The 23,186-nt window shown below is 49.6% G+C and overlaps 1 protein-coding gene and 2 long non-coding RNA genes across 4 annotated transcripts in view; 1 reads left to right on the top strand and 2 right to left on the bottom strand.

Moving 5' to 3' along the window:
• The first annotated feature begins 4,199 nt into the window (after nt 1-4,199).
• Nucleotides 4,200-7,147, top strand: LOC129655154 (uncharacterized). Its single transcript, XR_008715790.1, has 2 exons — nt 4,200-4,487; nt 5,681-7,147. It is a non-coding gene; the product is annotated as an uncharacterized LOC129655154 (long non-coding RNA).
• Nucleotides 7,148-8,297: 1,150 nt separating this feature from the next.
• Nucleotides 8,298-14,441, bottom strand: BARHL2 (BarH like homeobox 2). The gene is made up of 3 exons (XM_055585210.1): nt 13,082-14,441; nt 11,129-11,354; nt 8,298-9,378 (listed from the first exon to the last, which is right to left on the bottom strand). The coding sequence occupies exons 1-3, from the start codon at nt 13,695-13,697 to the stop codon at nt 9,066-9,068; spliced, it is 1,155 nt and encodes a 384-aa protein (XP_055441185.1). The 5' UTR covers nt 13,698-14,441; the 3' UTR covers nt 8,298-9,065.
• A 4,440-nt stretch (nt 14,442-18,881) lies between these two features.
• Nucleotides 18,882-23,186, bottom strand: part of LOC129656149 (uncharacterized) — a 6,073-nt gene continuing 1,768 nt past the window's right edge. The window contains exons 2-3 of one of the 2 annotated variants that reach the window (XR_008716231.1): nt 20,921-21,047; nt 18,882-20,626 (exon numbers count right to left, since the gene is read on the bottom strand). This is a non-coding gene — a long non-coding RNA (uncharacterized LOC129656149). The remainder of the gene's footprint in view (nt 20,627-20,920; nt 21,048-23,186) is intronic. The other variant, XR_008716232.1, reaches the window with a different exon arrangement.

Genomic DNA, 23,186 nt, shown 5'->3' with positions numbered 1-23,186 from the left:
CCACTATGGAGAACAGTGTGGAGATTCCTTAAAAAACTGGAAATAGAACTGCCTTATGATCCAGCAATCCCACTGCTGGGCATACACACTGAGGAAACCAGAAGGGAAAGAGACACATGTACCCCAGTGTTCATCGCAACACTGTTTATAATAGCCAGGACATGGAAGCAACCTAGATGTCCATCAGCAGATGAATGGATAAGAAAGCTGTGGTACATATACACAATGGAGTATTACTCAGCCATTAAAAAGAATACATTTGAATCCGTTCTAATGAGGTGGATGAAACTGGAGCCTATTATACAAAGTGAAGTAAGCCAGAAACAAAAACACCAATACAGTATACTAACGCATATATATGGAATTTAGAAAGATGGTAACAATAACCCTGTGTACGAGACAGCAAAAGAGACACTGATGTATAGATCAGTCTTATGGACTCTGTGGGAGAGGGAGAGGGTGGGGAGATTTGGGAGAATGGCATTGAAACATGTATAATATCACGTATGAAACGAGTCGCCAGTCCAGGTTTGATGCACGATACTGGATGCTTGGGGCTGGTGCACTGGGACGACCCAGAGGGAGGGTATGGGGAGGGAGGAGGGAAGAGGGTTCAGGATGGGGAACACAGGTATACCTGTGGCGGATTCATTTAGATATTTGGCAAAACTAATACAATATTGTAAAGTTTAAAAATAAAATAAAATTAAAAAAAAAAAAGAAAAGAAAGAAAGTGAAAGTGGAGAGTGAAAAAGTTGGCTTAAAGCTCAACATTCAGAAAACAAAGATCATGGCATCTGGTCCCATCACTGCATGGGAAATAGATGGGGAAACAGTGGAAATAGTGTCAGACTTTATTTTGGGGGGCTCCAAAATCACTGCAGATGGTGATTGCAGCAAATTAAAAGACGCTTACTCCTTGGAAGGAAAGTTATGACCAACCTAGATAGCATATTCAAAAGCAGAGACATTACTTTGCCAACAAAGGTCCATCTAGTCAAGGCTAGGGTTTTTCCAGTGGTCATGTATGGATGTGAAAGTTGGACTGTGAAGAAAGCTGAGCGGCGAAGAATTGATGCTTTTGAACTGTGGTGTTGGAGAAGACTCTTGCGAGTCCCTTGGACTGCAAGGAGATCCAACCAGTCCATTCTAAAGGAGATCAGTCCTGGGTGTTCATTGGAAGGACTGATGCTGAAGCTGAAACTCCAATACTTTGGCCACCTCATACAAAGAGTTGACTCATTGGAAAAGACTGATGCTGGGGGGGATTGGGGGCAGGAGGAGAAGGGGACGACAGAGGATAAGATGGCTGGTTGGCATCACTGACTCAATGGACATGAGTTTGGGTGAACTCCCGGAGTTGGTGATGGACAGGGAGGCCTGGCGTGCTGTGATTCATGGGGTCGCAAAGAGTCGGACACGACTGAGTAACTGAACTGAAATATCTTTGGGGGAGGACTTTGGACAGGTGAAAATAACCGGGCCTTCCATAAGGATTGGAGAAAGAAATGGCAACCCACTTCACTGTTCTTGCCTGGAAAAATCCTATGGACGGAACAACCGGGCAGGCTGTATGTAGTCCATGGGGTTGCAGAGTCGGACATGACTGAGAGACTAACACTCCATAAGGATAAATAGGCCATGAGAATCTCGGGAAGCTGCATGTCATTCCCTAGGTATCATCAAAGGTTTTAACCCAAAGGGATAACAAGACAGGGGTAAAAGAAATGGGTAACATTAGTTTGGGCCTGTTTGCTACAACTGACCCCCTAAAAAATTCCGGCTGCAAGCAGAAGGAACAGTGGGCGGAAGAAGGGAAAATCCTACCAGCCGCAGCAAGGCCGCTTTCTTTCCTTTGCTCTGATTGGGCACGGCTGAGGTGGGCAGGTCAAAGGCTGCCACGTGACAGGGATGGGTGCAGTTGTTCCCACTAAAGACCAGGCTTTTGGAGATATGCTCTGAAGTAAATCTAGAGAAACTCGAGGGGTGGGGTAGAAGGGGGACTCGGGGGGTGGGAGATCCACAATACGGATTGCCAGAAATTTCAAAAGCAATCCAAAAAAGAAGACAAAATTAATTACCGCATACTCGCATTTATCCATTTATGTTTTATGTGATTTTCTGGTCTAATCTATTGATGCATAGCAATGAATGATTATCTGACAATTACGCATTTATTCGCATATGAGTATGTGTAATGTAATGCCACAGTGTATTCACTCAGGGCTAGTGAAAAAGTAGGTGTCCCTTTGAAATCCTCTTAATCTAAGGGTAACAGTTTTGTAAGTTTCTATCAATGGGACCTGTGTTGGAAATAGGGCAGATGAATAATAATTTGAGGTTTCTAAGTGATTATAGCCCTACTTCCAATGGACATCCCCGTCTATTAATATCTGGGCTAGAACTTCCCTGCCCATAGGTCTGCAGATGCCCAGCTTGGGGGTGTGGGAATGCTAAGAGTTGGTGCAAGAGGAAGTTGAACAATCTGATCCTTATTGGATTTTTCAGAAATTATGGCATGCCTGTTTTCTCAAATGAGAAGTATTAGGAAAATCAAAAATTTCATATTAGATCACTAGAAAGTAATTTACTAGCAGTTCAGTCAACCAGGAAACTGTGAGAAAGAGACCTACTATGGTCTCTTCACTTGAACAAGCCCCACATCTGGAAGCTATAAAGAGTACCTTAACTTCCCTATGGTAGGAAGTGAGTAGCACCGACTTCCATATTCTTTTCCTAACACTTTATTAGCCAACTGGCTTTAGAAAGTAGCAGTAGACTATTATTCCATAATGGGCATTCTAATTGTGTGGTATAGGAGCTGTGGGACAATGCACTATCACTAATTCCTCTCTCCTTAGGCAGTGGTATAAATACACATTGCTCCAAAGAAAACTTTTTCTCCGGTTTCACATAACCATGCACACCTTGGAATACCTTCTCCAGTCCCTGAATGTACTGGGAGCTTCCCCAATGGTGCCTGGCTTTCAAATGTGGGTAACCCACGATCCAGCTAAAAGTCTCTGTCAACATCTAAATTCCACTCAGCATTTCCATTCCTCTAATTCTAAAGGGAAAGAGGAAGAGGAGAGCCAGAGAGGCAGTAGAGGAGATGGGGATAATCAACAACGAGGAGTTGGCTTCTTAGACCCGAGGGAAAATCTGAAGGGAGACGTTCATTTGCAACCTTGAGGCCTTGGGGGTGGGGGAGTGTTTGAAGTGGGATACAGATAGGAGCTTCTACCTGGGCAACGATTATTTTATCATCTTCACAGGAGGACGCTTCGTATTTTCTCCCAAGCCTACTGAGATGTGAGAACAGGGGACCCAGCTCTGTAGGGCCTGCACAGGCACCTTTTGTGAAAGTATTTAAATTCCTGTCCCTGATCTATACAGCCCCTGTCCTGATGCACTAATATCTCCCACACCGTCTGTAACGGGGATCAGGAACTTGGGGCCGCTGGGCTATCCGGGGTTGGGTGAGGTGGGGATCACAGAGGCCCCGCCTGGGCGCGCTCCTCTGGAGACCCAGAGCGCAGCCGGCAGGCGATGGAGGGACATGGGAACCGCGGCATAAACAACGGGCTGCAATGTGTGTGTGTGTGTTGCTGGGAGTGGGAAAGAGGATCCCACTTCCAGGGCTTCTTCACTGAAGAATCAAGTCAGGCGGCCAGACGCAGAGGTGGGTGGGGGCGGAAATCCCTCAACTCCACAAAGTGACAAAAGCCCTTTTTATCGTACAAGTTCAATCTCGGGCTCGCGAAGGTCCTCCTTTTTCAGTGGAGCTCCTGCGGGGGCGACCTAACGGGAGCTGGGAGAGTCCCAAAACCGGGGAAAGGAGACGCGAGATGGAAAAGCAGTGGAGATCCGGGCCTCAGCTTAACGCTACCTGCAGGGCGGCCGCCTCAGGAGCGCTTCTCCTGGGCTTCCATCGACCGAGGCGGCGGTTCGCTGAGCAGAGTCGGAGCTGCGCTAGCCGAGAAAGTAAAAACAAACAAACAACAAAAGAATGCCATTGAGAGCCGTTCCACTGGCGACTGCGCTGCGGCCGCGGCGCAGGGGCTTCGAAGCGGCAGAACTGAGGCCCCTCTCCTTCCCAGTCGGCTTTCGCTAAGAACTTATTAAATAGGGACGGTTTAGAGTTGATCTGTCACTGAGCACTACTTACCCCGAGATCTTTTGGTTTTTGAATTACTTTATTGATCTGAAGATTTTGTTCTTTGGAAAGTGACCCTGTTTGGTCTTAGAGCTAATCAGGAAGCGCTGCCAGGGAGGTGCTTTGTAATCACCTCGCGGACCTCCCCCGCGGGCGCCGCCGACCCTTCCCGGGTGCGCCCCCTGCGGTCGCCTAGGCTTTGCGGGGAACCCTCCAGCCTCCGGCAGTTTGCTCCACCGCTCGCCCAAGGAGCTGTCTGTGGTGCTAGAAGAGAGAAACTGGAGAGGGAGGCCCGAGGAGAGACAGAAGGTGGAGAAACTGAGAATGCGAGGTTGGCTGGGGCCGTCCACACAGCAACACTAAGACTGACAGGGACTTTCAGAATTCAGCTGGAAGAAGGGGAGGGGAAAAGTCCCTTCTGGGTCATCTCATCGCCCTGAGACAGATGACCTGGTTTTCCAATGCGATAGGCCAGTGATACCTCCCTTTTTCTGAACACACACATCCCTAACCCCACACACTTACCCCTACTAAGCACCGGGGGTGTTCTACCTTCCAGAAGAAGGGAGGGGCGCACAGGCCCCCAACTCCAGGGAAGGAGGCGTGGGTAGAGAGGAAGGCTGGAACTGGCCAAGAAGCTGGACAATGACCTAGTGAAAGCTCAAGAAGCCTCGAGGCACTGTTCCAGGGTCCGTGAGATAAACCCTGGAGAAGCCCCCACTCACCCTTCTGCTTAATTGCCTAGCCAACAGACAAAACACAGGACAAACTAGCTTTCCCACACCAAGAATTCATCGCAGAGGAGGAAACATCAGTCCCCTAGGAGGCTCGGCTCTGCCCCTGATATGCCCACCAGTGATGAAAAGTCAGTCTCTTTCCAAGCATGTTGACTTCAAGGCATGTCTGGCTTTTTAGAAAACCAAGCAGCTCTCTTCCAGTATATTTTTGTAACCACATTGCTTAATAAGGACTAAAGTTTCTTTCCCCCTGGGGAGAGCTTTTCCAAATATTTTTAGAAAGTTAAAAATATAACAAAACAAGCTGCCTGTTTAAAGAGGGGAGGTGGGATTCAGCAGGCTCCTGGGGAAGGGCTGCTTAGGCAGGAGTCAGATGGCAGGGAGGGAGGAGGAGCAAAGTCTTGGTTTGCGGTAAGCAGTTTTATTTGCAATGGAGGGAAATCAGCTGTCTAATTTGCCATCATGTGGGCTTTCATTTTAAGGGGTGGAGCAAAAATAAACTGATACAAGGTGTTAAGTATATTTGCTGGAGGCACGGAGGCAAGCAGCAATCATTACTTTGTAACTCATTGAAAATTGTTGGCTGGGGTTAGAATGGCTGGCTGCTAGTTGGGGAGTTAACTTGTTTCACACTCACTACCCATTAGTGCTAGGTTTGCTGGAGTCTCAGAGCTGATCTTACAGAGAGCAAGTTTAAGGGGTCTTTGTGTTTAAACATGTCTCCGAAACAAGTGGGTTTTGTTTTTTTGTTTTTTTTTTTTTTGTTTTTTTTCCTGTGTTTCTGTAGCAAGGAAAGAATGCCCCTGAAAATCCCTGTTTTGCCAGTCCCCAACTTAATCAAAGAAGCAATCCAAATGGAGCAAGCAGTGGAGTGTCCTTCTGACACCAGCTGAAGGTGGGAAAAAGAAAAGTGCAGCTCCCAGGACCAGCAGACCTCTGAGCCTCCACAACTAACTCTGGATCTCCCTGGTGAAAAGACCTTTGTCTGTTATCCTGTTCCTTGCTTTTTTCGGAAAACCTGGTGTTGCACTCCTCACCTTTTAGCCAACCTCCCTACTTTGTTGGGCAGGCACAGACAGAAGGACTTCTTTTGAGAGAATAGACTTTTGCATTTGACTTCTAAGCAGTAGTTTGGGAACATTTGAATAGAAGGGCACCTGCTGAGGTGCCCCTTGTAGTACTGCTACAGAAAGAAAAAAATGAAAAGAAGGGATCCAGCACTCAACTTTCTCCCTGGGACAACAATCCCACCACCACACCACACACACACACACACACACACACACACACACACACACACACTCCATTTGCTACCTTCTATGCAACAGGAAATCACCAAAACAAATTTAGAAGGGAATTGACACTTTCAGCTGCATGGTTTAGGGGGTGAAAGAAAACATGGTTTTAAAGCAAAAACACATTTGGGAGGACTCTGGTAGATTTAGACTAATTGCTAGCAGCAGTGGAATAGGAGGTTAATTAAGAAACCTTGGTCCCTGTAGACATGGTGTTTCCCCCTTCATTGTGCATGTTTGGAGTCCCAGTTTGGCCTTGAGAGTGAAGGGGTAGCTGGCAGGCTCCCCAGCAGAGTGGTTGGCGGGCTGCTGGTAGCAGATGGGTTCTATGATTTTGTTTATATTTGAAGGTTTGTTTATGTGCTTTTCCCAACTGAACTTGAGGTCATTCTTAGTAGGGAACTTTGAATGTGTGAGCACCAATGAGTTCTCAGCTCCCCCTTTCCCCCAAAGATGATCAGCCCTGGGGCCAGTGCAGACAGAAGTTGTAGCACAGCTTCCCCCCCACCTCCGCCTCCCAGGTCCTGGAAAGTGCCTTTTTAGGCCCAGGTGGACCATTTAAGGACCTGAAGTATTTAAACATGATTGTAAAATCCAACAGCAGCTAAGATAGAACAAGGAGAGTCTGCTGACTGTCCAGGCAATGGGCATTCCCACTAGACACAGTGGTGCCCAGTTTCCAGCCTAGCCCAGCTGTTTGAGTTTGTACCGGCTCAGTGGGAAGAAAATGAGAAGGGCCAGTCCAGACCCTTTTGTTAGAATCAAACAAGACCACGACCATTTTTAAAGCAAACTGATGAGCTGGAGAGAAATCACTCCCTAATTAGCCAAAGTCTGATCGAGGTGCCCAAGGCAATTTCTTCCTGGATTTCACCTCTTTTTTTCCTTCTTCTTTCCCACTCCTCACCAACACACACTCCCACAGCACTCCACATTTTTAAAAAATGTTTTTATAACTCTACTAAGATTCAAACATCAGAGAAAGTTGGAAAATGGGTCTGGATGTGTTTTAGCTGCAAGTCTTACTCCTTTGACGACATACTAGGGCCAGAGTAAAGACAGACATGTGAAGATACCCAGATGGGGATTCAACTCTCTGACAATGGGAGAAGTGACCTCCAGCCTGGAGAAGGTGGGAGTAGCCCCGGAACAGTACAACCATCCCCTTTCAGTTCTGCCTCTCCTAGTCGGGAGTGCTCAGCCTCTTGGGAGCCAGTAAGGGAGGGAGCTCTAGGGCTGAGGTCAGGCTCTGGATGAGGTGAGGCTCTGGCCAAGGTGCTAAGAGTATTATACACCGGTTCTCACACACTGATACACACTCCCAAAGCAAGCAGCTGACCTCTACTATCCTCTGGCCTCTCATTTAGTGGTCCCCAACGATCCAGGGACACGCATAAAAAGCTCAGCACACCTGTCTCGGCCAGAGTTGCATTCCGCTCTAGGCATCCCAATCACAGCCAACTCACCAGGGCAAGAGGCTCGGTGCGGGGCTAGGGGTTGAGTGCCCGCCGGGGAACAAGAAGGCAGGGATCAAAGCACAACCAGGGTTTGTTAGCTAGGCCTCTCCAAGTCCCTGGGGCACCCTAATTGCGCGCCCTACAGCCTCCTGCTTGCAGGCTGTCCCACCACGCGGGTGCCGGCCTCGGGCTGAAGAACAGCTGCGCGGCCCGCACGTCTGCCCGCCCACCGCCCAGCTCCTGCCAGTGTCTCTGCTGCCCAGCGCTCCGGACCCTCACCGCTGAGAGGAGCCCTAGGAGAAGGAGGAATGGTTGTCAGACTGGGTTCGGCTGCAGCTGCCAGGCCAGCCGGGGCAGCAGGGAAAGTTGGTCGCCTACTTGGTCAGCAATCCTACAAGCACAGATTTTCTCTTGCGGCCTCACGAACTGCTCTGAAATCATCCACTTAAAAAAGAAAAAAAATCACACGTACCAAATTAACGGCTCGGAAGAGCCCAACATGAAAAATGGAGCTGTTTTTACCCAAGTCAACCCAACGTCTTTATAGATGTTGTAAATTCCTAATATTCCGGAAGGGACTTTGGGTAATTCTAAATCAAGTGACACATTTCATCATAGTACACTCTGCTTTAGTAAAATCAGCTCCCTCGGATTTCATCACTTGTTAAAAAAAGATAAACTTTATTTCTGTAATTTTCAATCACCAAAAAATCTATATTTTTGTCTAAGCATTTATTTTACTGAATCAAAAAGACATGAAAAGAAAAATCATGTTTTACTAAGGTATATAAGTGACTCTTTTTTGGACAACATATAATAAATATGATATATCACTTATCACTCAGTCTTTCAAATGTACATTTTTTTTTCATATTATGGAGCATGCCACTTTTCCAAAAGAAAAAAGGTCATGAGAATTCAGTGCAAAGTTCTCAGTTACCCTCCTCTTTTCTCTGGGCCAGACGGAATGTCCACAGCAACGCCCTCTGCCTTGGAATCTGAGGCTGTTCATCTACAATTCTCTCTGCCTGTGCAGTTTCCTCTCCTTGCCCTTCTTTCTTCCCTCCTTACCCCACCCCCCACCCTCCCTCCTGCTTGTCCCTAAAGTCATTTTTAAAAAGAACTTGAGGTTTTTGTTTTTGTTGATGTTTTCACTTACTGGTCGCACTCTGTGTGGGGTCAGCGTTTTCGCCAGTCACACTGCTGTGGGGGAGCTTTCCAGCCCTGTCTCTGGGGGTGGGGAGATGAAGTGCGGAGGGCTGGCACTTTCGGGGGACCCCCGCCCACTGCTGAGCATCTTCCTCTCTTACTTCTTTGCTTCCTGGTAGACTGCAAGGGAGGCCAGACTGCCTGGTTGGGGGAGAGGAGGGGGAGCTGTCCTGGTCAGGGAGGGGACAGGGAGGGTCTGCAGGCTCGCTCTTCACCGGGGGTGCGGGGTACCTGGGATGGGGTTGGACAAGGGGTTGAGGGCCGGCTGTCCCCCGGGCCCCAGGCCGTGGATGAGCACTCGGGGCACCAGGGGCCGCTGCAGCTGGGGATGGGGCGCAGGAGGAGTCCGGTACATGCTGCTGTACATGGCAGCAGCGGCCGCCGCCGCGGTCGTGCTGTCCATGCTGCCCAGCAGGCTTGGATGGTAGAAATAAGGTGATGGAAACATCCTCTGCAGTGCTGAGTAATTCCCCGCCTCAGCCAGCAGCTCCAGGCCCACCGCAGTCTGCCGCTTCCACTTGGTCCTGAAAAAAAAACAGACGTGCATGCACCCCAGGGCTGGGGGCACAGTCCAGGCCCCAAGGCCTGTTCTCTCCCCTACCGGCCTCTTCTTCCTCCGGGAGGACAAGGAGGACTTAGAGAGCGCTGAGAATCGGAAAGGAACCATACCTCCTGGCCCCTATCCCACCCTCTCCCTCACAGAATCACCCAAATCCAAGCTGGCTTCCCAAACAGACATTCATAAATAAAATTCTCCAAGCTTTGCTGCCTTCTCCTGACGTTTTGCTCTGCTGTTGCCACCCTTATAGTTTGGCTACATGCGGAAACTTTTCTAGAGATCAACTGAGACTACTCTTTCTAAGGCAGTCTTCTTCCTCCCTCCTTTAATTCTCTTCCCCAAGTGGCTCCCCAACAATCCCAGAGTGTATGCTCTCTGCCCTCCCCCTTTCCTCCAGACCGAGTGAGTAGAAACCGTAAACAAAAGGACACAGAGGCTCTTGGGCCTTGGACCCCTGCCCCTTTTGGTCCTCAAGGCTGTGGGGACACATCTCTCTCATCAGCCTGACAGGACCTTACAGCAGGCGGGCGGCTTAGAGTGAGGAAGGTGACAAGGTTTCAAAACGGAATTCGTTTGAGGGAGGGCTCTCCCAAGGGGACAGTACCTTGGGGCCATTCCAGAAGGGGAAAAATGCATTTCAAAATCTTGTCTCCTCTGGGAGAGAGTAACAATTAAAACCTGTGATCCGCTTTTCTTGGTCTCCTGCCTCCCCCACCACACCCCCACTAGGAAGAAGAGGCAGCAGGCCTTTGCTCACATGCCTCCTGAAGGAACTCAGGGCTGGTGGGCCCTCCATACCCGGCAGCTCCAGCCAAATTAATAAACATGTCGCCCATTTTAAATTGGCGACAAATGACACTAATGTTTTCCGACAGAATTAGGGTGGCTGAAACCGTATGTAATGAGACAGAAAATTATGGTAAAGATGACAACTGGATGGGCATTTCCAACCACACTTATGGACGATTAGAACACAAACGAGAGAAAAGGCGGGAGAGAGAAAATCGAGACAAGGGAGACAACCGTCAGGCTTAGAAACCCGGCATAACCTCGGCCCCAGATTGCCGGGTTTGGGTGTTTGCACTGCAGTTCAGGGGCCTACAAGTACTGCCAGCTCCTTTCCTAATTTCCTTCCAAGGGAAGCTGTGGTTCCTGGAGGGCTCTGACATGGCCAGAATAGGGGACAGACCCTCAGTCTAGATGCCTGACCGGCTGCCAACCCTAACCTTCCTCCTGGCTGCCTCACAGGCCAGGCAAGGACTTTTAAGCCGAGGCCAGTGGGTCCGCTCTTCAGAACAGCTATAGCCAGATTGAGTGACTGGTTATAGATATTTGGAGCCATCCTGGGGCAGGCCCAAAAGGGTGCAGTACATCGGTTTTATGGGCCTGAGTGTCTGCTACACGGATGTCTCGATTTGAGAAGGTGTGGCTTGATTGATTTGGAGGCAAAGTGTGAGATATTTCAGCCACTCAGATTTGAGAGAGAAAAACAGCATACATGAAAGACACTTAGAAGTGCAAAATTCTCCAAACTCCAGCTACTCATCACCTGGGAGGTATGGCTAATCCCTACTCCAGTCTGAAAACCCCCCAACTGCCCACTCCAGGCCCTCTGAGTCCCTAGTGACTCCGAGGCCACACGGGATGGAAGACTGGTGTAGTTGTCTTGACCGAGATGACCAGATGCCTCTGCTCCCCACCACAGCCTCCCTTACCTGCGGTTCTGGTACCAGGTCTTGACCTGGGTATCAGTGAGGTTGAGTGCAGCCGCCAGGTCCATGCGATCCTGCACACTCAGGTACTTCTGTCGTTCAAAGCTACGCTCCAGTTGATTGAGTTGGTGGTCGGAGAAAGCCGTCCTAGCTTTACGAGGCTTTTTGGCTCTCACAGGGGGACTCTCTCGGCTACTTGAAATCTCCCGGTCTCCTTCCTCCTTTGTTCCTACACAGAAACCCAGACATAGCCTTGAGGTAGCCTGGAATGGGGAAGGATGGAGTGTCCTCCTGGCACACACTTATACATTCCCAAGCCAGTCACTGGTCTGGGGGAAGCAGGGGGGCTATATTCTGCCATCTTCCTTATACACATACTTGAGCCTTAGCCAGGAAGGAGAAAGAGGACCAACTGCTAGCTATTGAATGTGGAGCCTCGTGCAGAGCTCCTAAAAAGCTTCCAAGAGAGTGTTGAATCTTCCCATCTTTGGAAATGAAAAAATACTTTATGATAAAGGGTCCTTTTCCTAATTGTTTCCTTGACTGAGGAAGACCCTGTCCCTTTCTTTTACTGTTTTCACTCTGACTTCGTATGTTTTGATTTATTAGGTTTTAAAAGATCTTTCAACTTTTCTTTTTTGACGAGGGGGTACCTTTTTCATTTTACTTCTTCTGTTTACTAAAAGTTATAGGCATTTGTTTTCCTTTTTCAGTTGCACTTGGGAAATGTTGGCTCTCTGCAACTGCTTGCATCGGGTCTCTTAAAGCTTCAGAAAGAATGTCTCCCAGACACTGCGTTCAGCTCAGAATCACTGAGCCCATCCAGGTGACAGCCCAGAGATTTCCGGATTCTATTTGTCAACTTTGGTTTTCTACTGAAATGCTGGGAAATCGATATGTCAATCCCTCTCTGTTTGTACCCGTTTTTTGCTTCGCTCCTTGATCTTCCCTGCAGGAAGAACAATAATCTCTCTAATTGACCCACTGGGGAGGTTGGTGCACAAAAAAATCGCCAGACCAGACTGTACATCTGTTTTGGGCACTATTATGCTAATGCTACAATAGTAAAATGAAGAGGCAATATCCTACCTTCCAGACAGCACACATCTTTCCCAGAGATGACAAAGATTAGTAATAATCAACTTATCAGTAAAGGGGAAAAAAGAACTCGCCTTGGATATTAAAACTCTTGCCATGCAAAGACCAGAACACTTACTTATGAAATTTTCTGGTGAGAAAATGGAAAAAGGGAGTTGAAGGACAATTCCATTGCCATCTTCTGATTTTACAAAAATAGGCATTCAATTCCATAAAATTTTATTCATAAATGCAACCTCCCAATTACTTGTTAAGAGCCAAAACTCTGAGTGAAATACGCATATTTAGTTAGGGCTATGGAGTAGGAAGGGTATTTTAAAAAATTGAAACACTAATTATAATCTTTTACCGTGTGGCCTTCCCTATATTAATCACTATGTAATAATTTTTTTTAAGTTGCTCTGTTAATCAATTCGGCATTTTTTCCTTCACTATATCTGATAATTCCTGTGCGGGTGTTTAGAAAATACGATGTGTGGGAGGAACGCAATAATTTGCATTAAAAAATAAACACCACGTTGTGATCACACCCGTAGGCACTACGAAATTTGAAAGAACTTCCCGTCAGATCCCCTCCGCCTGACCCCTTCCTAATAAATTAAAATGAAGTAAAACAAAGGAAGGAGCTGGGTGGCGGTGAGGGTTGGGGATGTAGAAATGTTAACAATAAACAGAACTTGGGACGAGTGCCCAAATCGCACGCCCCGGCCTCCCTTCGCTTGCATTTTTTGACTGTGGCCCGATCGCTTTGGAAGCTGAGAATCGCCTTCGGATCCCATCAGAGATTCGCGCGAGACGGAAGGGGAGCAGGAGGAGGAGAAGCTAAACGGCCGAGGGAGCCGAGGCGGCGGGACTCACCGTGGCATTTGACGTCGCTCTGGGACTCTTCCCGCTTGTCCAGTTTGGTTTTGCTGTCCTCCTGCTCGAGCTTTGGCCTGAAGCTCTCGTGCGCTGCATTGCTCTCCTGCTTCGGGGTGTGGTGGGGAGAGGAGACGCTGGTGCTGTACGGTGCACACGCCGCCAGAGGTTTGCTGTCGCCCAAGATGTCCTTAATTAAAAAAGAAGAGGTGGAAGTCCTGGGGGCCGAGGCGGCCGAGCCCAGCTGCTGGGCCGCTGGCGGCGGCGGCGGCGGCTGCTGCTGCTGCTGGGGCGAAGGCTGCAAACTTTGCGTAGGGGCCGCGGCTGGCGGAGGCTGCTGGCTGTGGTGCAGGTGGTGGTGATGCTGGGGCCCGTCCGCTATCAGATGCGGTTCCGGGGGCTCCATGGTGACCGAGATGGGAGAGGAAGGCGCCGTTCCTACGGTATCAATCTCCGAACAGGGGGACGGAGTGGCCTGACTCCTAAAATCCGCGGTCCTGGCCTCGCCGAGCGGGCGGAAATCTCCATTCATCATGCCTGGGCTGCCCGAACTGGCACTGGACAAAATCGTGTCTATTCCAAAACTCGACCCGCTGGCCCCTTCCATTGTTGTCATTTCTACATGAGGTCCACACCACTCCGCCGCCGCCTCGACCAAGCAAAGGAAGCTATCGATCGTTAAAACAAAATAACACTAAACAATGTTGTCGCCGCTTAAAAAAAAAAAAAAAAAAGTGGGGCGGGAGGAAAGGAAGGATAATTGGGAGGTGACAATCCGTGGACACTTTCGACACTTTTTGTTTTTTTTACCCTAATGAAAAAAGTGGGAGTTGGGAGAAAGGAAGATAGAGGGGGAAAGTTACAAAAATTGTTGAGGAAGCACCGAGCGTGCGCTACAGGAACGATAGCGCACGTGGGACGGCGGTGGCAGCGCAGGGGACCCAGACGGAGGCGAGGCAGCAGGAGGTGACCCCGACACCGCCGCCGCTGCCGCCACCGCCAGGGTCTGCCCACAGCCTGGCACCAGGCGGCAGCGGCGGCGACGGACGTGGCAGGTGCAGCGACCGCGAAGCCCGGGCGGCCGCGCGCCCTCGGAGCTGCCCGGCGGCTCCCCGAAGTAGCTGCCGCGCGCGACCCGGCCGCCCCGGAGACGAGTTTCTGAACTTTCTTGGAAAGTTGTGGAGCAGACACTGCCGCGACGTTCGCGGCAACAAGAGGAGAAGGAAAAAAAGGAGCAGGCGCAGGCGGAGGAGGTAGCGGAGACGCGGCGCCGAGCGACTCCCGCCGCTGCCGGGTGCGTTCGCTTGTAATCCGGCGGCGAGCGGGCGGTGCCGACCCCCTCCCGTGACGTCACGGCCACTGCCGCTGCTCCCCGAGCCTCGCCGGGCCCGCGCCCCCGCCGCCGAGGCCGCGCGCCGGGCCCCGCGCCCTATTGGCCGCGCCCGCGCAAGCGAGCGACGCCGACGTGCCAGGAGCCAATGGGCGCTCGACTCGCGAACCCGTCAGCTATCCCGGCTCTGGCCCCGCTGCTCTTTTCGGAACCCGCACATCCCTTTCCCTGCAACCAAAATACCTAGTCCTACAATGGTCCCCGCGTTCACAATCACGCGAGAGGGCAAAGGGAGATAGGGGAAGGGAGCACAGGGAGACTTGAGAAGGGAATTGGAGTTTTTAGAAAAAGCGAAAGAAAAAGGGAAAAAAGGAAGAGCGAGAAAATAGTATTGATTTGCCCTTAAGAAGTCCGAAGAGGGAGGGGAAAGAGGAGAGGAAGAGAAAAGGAATCTTGCGGCTTACCTTTAAACTCCAGCGCTGCCGCCACGCACCTCCTCAAACAAGCGCTTTAATAGTCCAAAGACACTGAGAGCAGAGGAAGGAACCCAGAGGGAAGTGTGTAACTCCAGCAGCCGGAGCTCTGGGTGGGCGGGCGGACTTCGAGCTCTGATTTCTCCCCCAAAGAGCTCGGGTGTCCCGGATGTGGCCCAGCTGGGCAGCCGGTCCCTGAGGGGGAAATGGAGAGGGATCCGCGTCCACCAGGCACTCTCGGTAGGGGTGGAAGACAAGTAGCCTGCTGCTCAAAACCGGGGTGCCAGCCTGGTCTCTAGTCAGGGCCCGTGCTGGAAGAAATACGTGGCCAGACACTTTCTCCCGAGCGGGGACAATAATGCCTCGAGGCGTTCTCTAGCGCCGAGGGCAGCCAAGGTTCACTATGCTATCAGGCCGGCCTGGGACTCGGGAACCGAGTGGTGGGGCCGCAGCATGTATGCCCTCCTCGCCACCAGGCAGATCTCAGTCTCAATGTCTCTCTCTCTGTGTCTCTGTCTCCTTCTGTCTCCACACCCACCCCCCTTCCTCGCCCTCTCCGGCCGCCCTTTTGGAAAGGAAACAGTCACTGTGGATCCACTGGGGACCTGGAGCGTGTCTTGACTGTGACGCCTCGTCGGAGGGTATCAACTTGCATTATTTTCTCTAGGACGTCTCCAACCTGTCTCTTGTTGAATGTCAGAGTAATGGGAATTGCCAGTGACAAGACGGCGTATTACTCCTGATTAAGTGCCGTGTCAACCTAATTAGCAGAGTAATTATAAGGTGCTAATGAATGATTCAAAGTTCTCTGAGTTACATTTTACTCCAAATTACCATTTTAAGAACCCTATGAATCTGAGTGGCTGGCATAGCTTCCGTAACTAGGTGCAGAATGGTGGTAGAAAATGGCCTTTTAAGTCTTCCAGAGCTGGGCTGAAATCTGGGTTTAGATGCGGTTCTGAAGGTCTCTTACCAGGGGCCGGCTTTTTTCTGTTGAGGACTTGCGGGTGGGGTTGGTGTCTGGGAGGCGGATGACCTCCTGGGACAAGATCCTGCCTTTCTATTGCAACTACATTGTGTGAGTCCTCGGTACGGAAGGGGGTAGGTGGAAGACTAATCCTTCCTGAGTTTTCCTAGGGAATTCGATGTGTTTGACCCAGGGGAAAAAAAAAAAAAAGCCCGCGCTATTTCCAGGTTGTGTTGAGCTGTTTCTTAACCATCTTCGTGCTGTTTTCTTACGGGTATGTCTCTGAGGAGAACAGCGGAAAGACGGAAGACCGAGGGGAGGAGATGTACAATCTAGGCGGCTCTCAGAAGACGAGGGGAGTTTGGCGGAGAAACCAGGGTTCGTGAGCCGAGGCGGGGACGCGGGGCGAGCAGCAGATAGAGGCCGACCGCGGCCTGAGCGGGTGAGGGGAGTCCCTCGGGAGTGCGTGGTGGGCCGGCTGGGTGGAGTCCCTACACTCTGGGCCGGGAAGCCGAGAACTGCCTGAATGACGCCCGGAGCGTGGTTCGACCAGCCGCCTTTGGAACGGGAACTGCTTGCTCACTGGCCAAGCAGACCCTCCTGGGAGCCTGCCGGCCGGGCCTCAGCCTCAGCCTCACTCGGGGGAAACTCGGAACCACGGGCCTGGGATTTAAGAGGGCATCTCTCTTAACCAAGGCGGCAGTGTCCCGCCCACAAAGCCGGGCCCCCTGAGCCCCTGGCACAATTGGCTTCTATAGGAAGGGCGCTGGGGCCGCCTGAGGCTGCAGGCGGACGCAACTTATCCTTCTCCCTCAAATATCAATTCCGGTTCTTCTCATTCTGACATCACCCACCAACTTTCCAAAGGACGTGTGATTCCTCCCAGACCTGGGGCTCGCAGCCGCACCTCCCTGTCGGCTTTTTCTGGGTGGGAAGTGGGGAGGGGTGAAAACAAATTTAAGATCCTGAACTGAAGGCATTGCACAAATCAGTTATTCTCTACCTTGATAACTAATTCATTTAAACCTGTTTTTGTTTTGTTCCGACGCCTAAAATGACTCAAGAGCTCATAAGGCTGATCGCACAACTTGTGTTGGGTGGTTTGACAGGATTTTTTGCTTGGAATAATTCACAACATTAGCAGGGGAGACAGAAATATGACCCGAAGAAAAAATGAAATCTAAAAAGAAAGGAAGAGAGAAGATGGAAGTGTTGGGGGGAAGGGAGTGTTCACTTTTATAAAAACTCTCAAGGGAAGCAAACAGAAGCTCAGTAGGCCGCACCTTGTGAAAGTCTTGGATGAGCTTTTCTTATAAGGTTAAGATCATAGATTTCTTTGGGTGGGATGTTAGGAGATCAGCTCTGGAGAAGGACAGCTGTGAGGGAGAAAATACGATCTTGGTTTTTATCAAGATCCTACTTGGGGTCCCTACCAGGGAGGAAAATGTAGTACTGGCCTGAATATCCAAAAAGGAACTCGAAGGCTAGATGGTAAACTTAAAGAAAAAATTCTTCAGACCTGGGGTTTTGTTTTTTAACTTTGCTCTTTTTTCTTTAAATACATCCCTCTTTTGCCTTTTTTCCCGAGAGTATATATGTTTATACCCAAAGAAGTCGTGCACTTTTTAGCAGAGCAAGAATAATTAACTTTTCATTTGAAAATCAAATTTCAGACCCAGAACAGGGTGCAAGGAAGTCACATTTCTAATCCCCAAGAATAGAAAAGGAGTTGCATTAACTGGATTAATCTCTGAGTTTCCCGTTGAAGAAATATACAAACATACAAAGAAATATAGTCCCTAAACGGACATAGGTTTGAAAACGACCTTCCACTTTCAGGTCTTCATTTTCTTAGAGGAAGAAAGAGAATTCTTTAATTTTTGAAAGATTTTTTGAAATTCCTTCAGAGAAAGCTTTTTTTTTTTGGCCAACTATGAATAATAAAGAACTTTTTCTTACTGGCTCTGAAGAACACATCAGTCTTCAGCACCACTAAAGATGCTTCCTCCCCACCACAGAGAATGATTCAAACATTCGAATATTTTAATAAGTTCTCAGTACATTCTCAGTGGCCCTCTTTTACAATCAAAATTTGGTATTTGGGATTGTGTTAAACTGCAGCATAAGGTTAAAAAAAACAGAACTGAACTTTGAAGAAACGCACCTATAGATTACAATGAAGTTAGAACTGATGTTTCTTCCTATCGCGTTTAATTTGAATGTTTCTAAGGATCCACTTGATGACAATGCCAGCTGACGGGAATGGAGTGCAAAGGCGTTTCCCTCCACTGGGCGGCGCCAAGAGCCCCAAACCGAAAGAGCCTGCTATTGTTTCTTTTTTTATAAAAGATGCAAGATACACAAATAAGCTCTCCTCCTCCTAAGGTTGACTCCCTGACGATAGTGTGACCTCTTGCCCCGTTTACAAAGCTACAGAAACGTTGAAAGCATCCTTGCTTGCTTGTTTTTTCAGCCTATCAATATATTTCCAACTGCTTAAGTATTTGAAGCTTGTTTGCTTAGGAAAATAATATTCTAAAACACTGATGAAAACACTGAAATTAAGTCCCTTAAACTGAAACCAAGAGGGTGGAGATTGGGAGGAGAGAGAGACAAAAAGTAAAGTGAGAGCAAAGAACAAGGTAACTGAAAACTGTTTAACAGAACAGGTTTAAATGACAGTCTATGTCATTGCTAATTGTTCGAAGGGAATAAAAGTTTTAAGAGGTGGTTCACACCCCATAATAAAATTTGTGAGAACTATAAGCTTCACCACAAAGATTAGCAGTTCAGAAGAGACCGAGTGAAGTTGGCTCTCTTTGGGGCTTAGATCTGTGTTGTGCCCAGCAAACAGCAGGAAGGCAAGTAGACATGTAAAGGACAGGAAGCTGGAAGAGGGAGTTTCAGTCTCATTTTGCTACTTTCCAATATACTTGAACAAGGCACTTAACCTTTCTGGTCACCAACTTCCTTCTCTATTAAAGAAGAGTATCATCCTTGCATAGAATAGGGTATTTGTGATGACCTAGTAAGACTTTCTATGTATAAGCTCTTTACAAAATGTGAAGCAAGAGTTTGACAAGTGAACAAGGCAGTGGTGGCAAATATTTGGCAGAGGTTCTATAGGTAACATACAGTAGCTGTATTTTTTCACATTTCCTTGTTCACCCATTTTGTTCATTCACTTAGTCCATAAACATTGCACAATATGCTTACTGTGCCAGGTGCTTGAGAATGAGAGAGTTAACAGGAGCCTGAACATGCTAAGTTGTCACAATGCCAAGAGGGCAACATGAATCTGCTGCAGTGAGGATGCAAAAGTAAAGACTGGGGAGTCCTACCCTGGGAGGAGATAGGGGAACAGAAAGGCTTCCTAAAGGAGAAAAAGTGGTGTTCAGTCATGAAAGAAAAGGGATGTATCCCAAGTAGAGGGATATGATATAGTGAGGGATTTTTATCGTAGCTAAGAGTAATAACAGTGCAAAAATATCCAAAGATTGTCAAACCTTTAATCTTCTAAATGGAGTGCTGGGCTACAAATGTGTGGGTGCATATTGGCTCTAGGGATCTCTCCTGTGTACTTCAGGAAGGTACAAAATACTCTTGGAGCATCTTGAAGGAAACAGGAAATAACTACATGTGTTCACAGACCTCAGCAGCAGAATTTTACAGCAAGTTACACAGTCTTAGATTTTTGCTCCCAAGAAATGGTCCAGCCCCCTCCTATCAAGACTGTAAGGGAATAGGGGAAGCCCATATCTATTCCTTTCTACTTTTTAGAGTTCCAAATTTTGGAAGTAGAATGAAGTCTCCCTCCAAGTCAGGGATGGAGATAGAAAAAAAAAAAGTGGAAGCAGTTGATGGGGCGGAGAGAGAAGGTGGGGAGAGATTTTATTTCACCTCTCCTAAACTGAATCATTTCCATTCAAGACGGGCTCCTAGAGAAATGAAAGGGCCCCCGTGTGACAACGTCAGTACTGCTATAAATAGAACTCTTAAGGCTCTAAGGTTCACGAACGAAGTTGATTCTTCCACTAACTCGTGAGGTTCAGAGGGAATGGAGGCGCCCAGGCAGAGGAGAGACGAAAGCCTCAGAGCGCTGGGTGAAGATGCCAATCAGGGAAGGGGAAATTCATTTGCGATGTTAATTAACAAGCGGCTAATTAAAACGGCACTTTGAGCGCTAATCAATCGCCTTATTAAGTTAGAGCCATCACTGGAACAAATTGAAAGCTCCCCGCCCCGGCTCCTGCCTCCTGTGCGGGCGGGGTTGAGTTCTCTGATACGGTGCGAGGGAAGGGCAGAGGCGGTCTGCATCCACTCTGACAGCCTCTCGGGGGTCTGCAACATCCTCCAACTCCTTGGTTCACCCAGGCCGAACCGCTTGCCCCTGTCCCAGGATCTTCTGAACTGGACACGTGTCTAGGAGGCGATCTCTAGTCCGGATGAACCCGGCAGAGGAGAAGCTGCCGCGGAGAATCACTGAATCAGCAGCAGCTAGCGCGGACATAGTTTCTGGGAAGAGGGACCCCAAAATGTGCGGGGAATTGAACTGTGGGCCCGCAAGCAGTGGGGAGGAAGCAATTCAGCCCGAGAGGGGGCGCTCTCAGGCTAGGACCACACATTCCCCACTTTGCAGAACAGACTGATAGCCTCAACTTGAAAATTCTGCTTAGGCCCTTGCCTTTGTCCAGCCCAGCAGCCAAGAGCTGGCCTGTCTTCAGGTATTGAGCACTGGACTGCCAACCTCTTCGTCTCGGCCTTCGGGGTCTCCGCTAGAATGGGGTGAGAGGAGGGAAGTGGGAGTGAGTATGCTGATCGTCGGGACGCTGGTACACCACTAGTCACTCCTTGCCTTCCACCCAACCCGTTCACACTTCCCCCATGCCCTTGACCCTTCCAACTCGCTAGGAGAATTTAAGATTTCCAATCTCCATTTTGAGGAGGCGTCCACATTTTCTGTTAAATGCCTGATTTGCACCAAATTCCCAAGGGAAAACTATTTGGCAATAAGACGGGGGCTGTAAATATAAATGCTAATTAGGTAGGTCCTCTTCCCGAAACTCCACCTGTCTGGCGGCCCTTGTTAAGGAGAAACACACCCGGAGCGCACACCGCAGCATTCCTGGGGTATACAGCAAAAGTGCAGGAAAGAGACCCCAGCGGACTCCAGTACGGTTCGCTTTTCACGGCCTGCTACAGAGAAAAAGGGGACGCCGTTAAAAGGTCTTTTGCGTGGTGTGTGGTACATGGCGTAGCCCAGGTGTGGTTTGTGTGTCCGCAAAGACACAGGTATGTCCTTGAGTCGGCCTGTCGGCTTGTCTGCGACGTGCGTCGGACCGCGGCTGCTCATGGGTCTGAGACGTGCTTCGGCTGTCCCGGGAGAACCGAGCGAACGGCTCCCACGTGCAAAGTTCAAAAGCATTAATATTTTCATCATATTATCATTATTCAATATAATAATATTTGTTCTGTTAGCGGCACTAATTAGGCCACATTAAAACCGTAGTGTCTCCCTAATGGTGCGTAATGTGCCCACACTCACATTTTTCTCTCTCAGGATGGGCGGCTCTTGGCTGGCAGGGGAGAAGAGACAGGCAAGCAGTGGGATGGATTAAGGTTTGACACTCTCCAACACACACAGACACACACACAGACACACAGACACACACACACACAGCCAGGTATCTTCCGGGTGGGGTCTGCCGCCTGCTCCGGGTCGATAGTACCCTCCGCTGTGCACTCGGCCCTGCGCCAAGCGCCCTGCAGCCTCCTCCCACGTCCTGGCTCTTTGAACTAGGCGGATTGATTTTGCTACCCTTCCCCCCTTTGTGTGTGTGCCTGCAATTGGTTAAGTTTTTAAGGTTTGGGAGGGCCGTCGTGAAAGAATTAAAATACTCTTAACTGGAGCCCCTTGGCCGAGAACAGGAGGTCCCGCCTCCTAGCTCGGCGCTTTTAGGATCCCCTTGCCAAAGGGAATTTCTTTCCGAGATTCGAGGGTAGGAGTGTAAAAGAAGCGCCAGCAGAGCAGGTCCGATCTGGGTCTTTTTCCCGTTCCGGTTGCCAGCGGTCAGCCCGGGCGTCCCGCCGCCCTCGGCGAGGTGGATGTTAAGCTCCGAGAGTGTGCCCCTCCCTCGGGCGCTGCGGCAAGATCACTCTGAATATGTAATATATTTGTAACGCGCGCCGAGGTGTGACGGGAATGGGGGGGGGGAGGGGGACTGAAGTAGGATTGGGAAGGGGTTGCGGCACAGAACTCACATTGTACTGCGCAATCTAACAATCTGAACATTCCTTTATTAAAAGCTGCTGCCTGACATTTACACTGAGCTACCAGCGTTTGCCTCTAATCTGAGCGAAAATGTACTGTACCGCAGAATCGTGGTTTCTGCCTGCTGCGACGCGGCACCCGCGGCCTGGCCGGGCCCGTCCGCAGCAGCCAGGGAAGACCGCTACCAGCACTCCGCCTCTCCGAGGATGAGAGAGGTGCCGCCTGCCCAGTCCGGGCGCCCAGGTGTGACAGGCACCCGACCTCTCGCTCCACCTCCCGCCACCCGCCCGATTCAGCGAAGCTCTGAGGACCTGATCCACGCATCTGGCCCTTCCTTCCCCTTACAAAGAAGTAAACTTTCTACCTCCGCCCCGTCCCCCCCGCCCCCATAATCCGATCGTTTAGAGCGGCTGTTTTCCTTTTGTCAGCTTCCCCCTCCTCGATCAGTCTGAGTACACTATCAGAACTGCTCAGAGAGCAGGAAGCACATTGATTTCAGCTTGTTCTGTCCACAGACAGGCCCTGACAAGGTTGTTAGAACAGTGGGAGAGGTCTATACAATCACTTAATTACCAAAACTGTCAGTCAGGCCGGACTCGGGTCCGCGTCCCCGGCTGCGGCAGGCATTCCAGCACTGGGCCGCGCGCGTGATTGATCTGTGCTGATAGCATCGCAAAATAATTACGGCGAATTTTCTGATGTGTGATTTTATCCCAAGTTCATGCTTCAGAGAGGTAATCAGAGGATGAGAAGGGGTCAGTGCCATTTCATATTACCTGGAGTCGGCGAGAAAGGGTAAAATGGAAGAGGGAACGGCTCAAGGAGAAGGGGGGAGAAAGGGGTGCAGGGAATGAGAGACGAAGAGGAAGAAAGAGAGCGAGATATGGATTGCTGGAGGGACTGCAAGCAATTCGTCAAACTGTGCAAGTGACTTCCTTCAGAGCCAGCATATGGCAGATTGATTTTGTCCAACATCGGTTTAGCCACATTTAAGATGATCCAGCGGTTATTACTGCGATTGGTTTAGGAGCTGACAGGCAGTTGTAGGCGCAATGAGTATAGAT

The sequence above is a fragment of the Bubalus kerabau genome, chromosome 6, assembly GCF_029407905.1.
Source record: "Bubalus kerabau isolate K-KA32 ecotype Philippines breed swamp buffalo chromosome 6, PCC_UOA_SB_1v2, whole genome shotgun sequence".
NCBI classification, from domain to species: Eukaryota; Metazoa; Chordata; class Mammalia; order Artiodactyla; family Bovidae; genus Bubalus; species Bubalus kerabau.
The sequence above is the reverse complement of the archived record's forward strand: the minus strand, read 5'-3'. Positions and strand labels throughout refer to the sequence as shown.

What these genes read in the sequence shown, in the direction of transcription:
- BARHL2 (XM_055585210.1), bottom strand. Translation starts at nt 13,697, where the DNA reads ATGACAACAATGGAAGGGGCCAGCGGGTCGAGTTTTGGAATAGACACG. An exon ending in GAGCGACGTCAAATGCCACG is followed by an intron (nt 11,355 to 13,081) that starts GTGAGTCCCGCC and finishes GTTTCTGTGTAG; the next exon opens with GAACAAAGGAGGAAGGAGAC. An exon ending in ACCTGGTACCAGAACCGCAG is followed by an intron (nt 9,379 to 11,128) that starts GTAAGGGAGGCT and finishes TTTTTTTTTCAG; the next exon opens with GACCAAGTGGAAGCGGCAGA.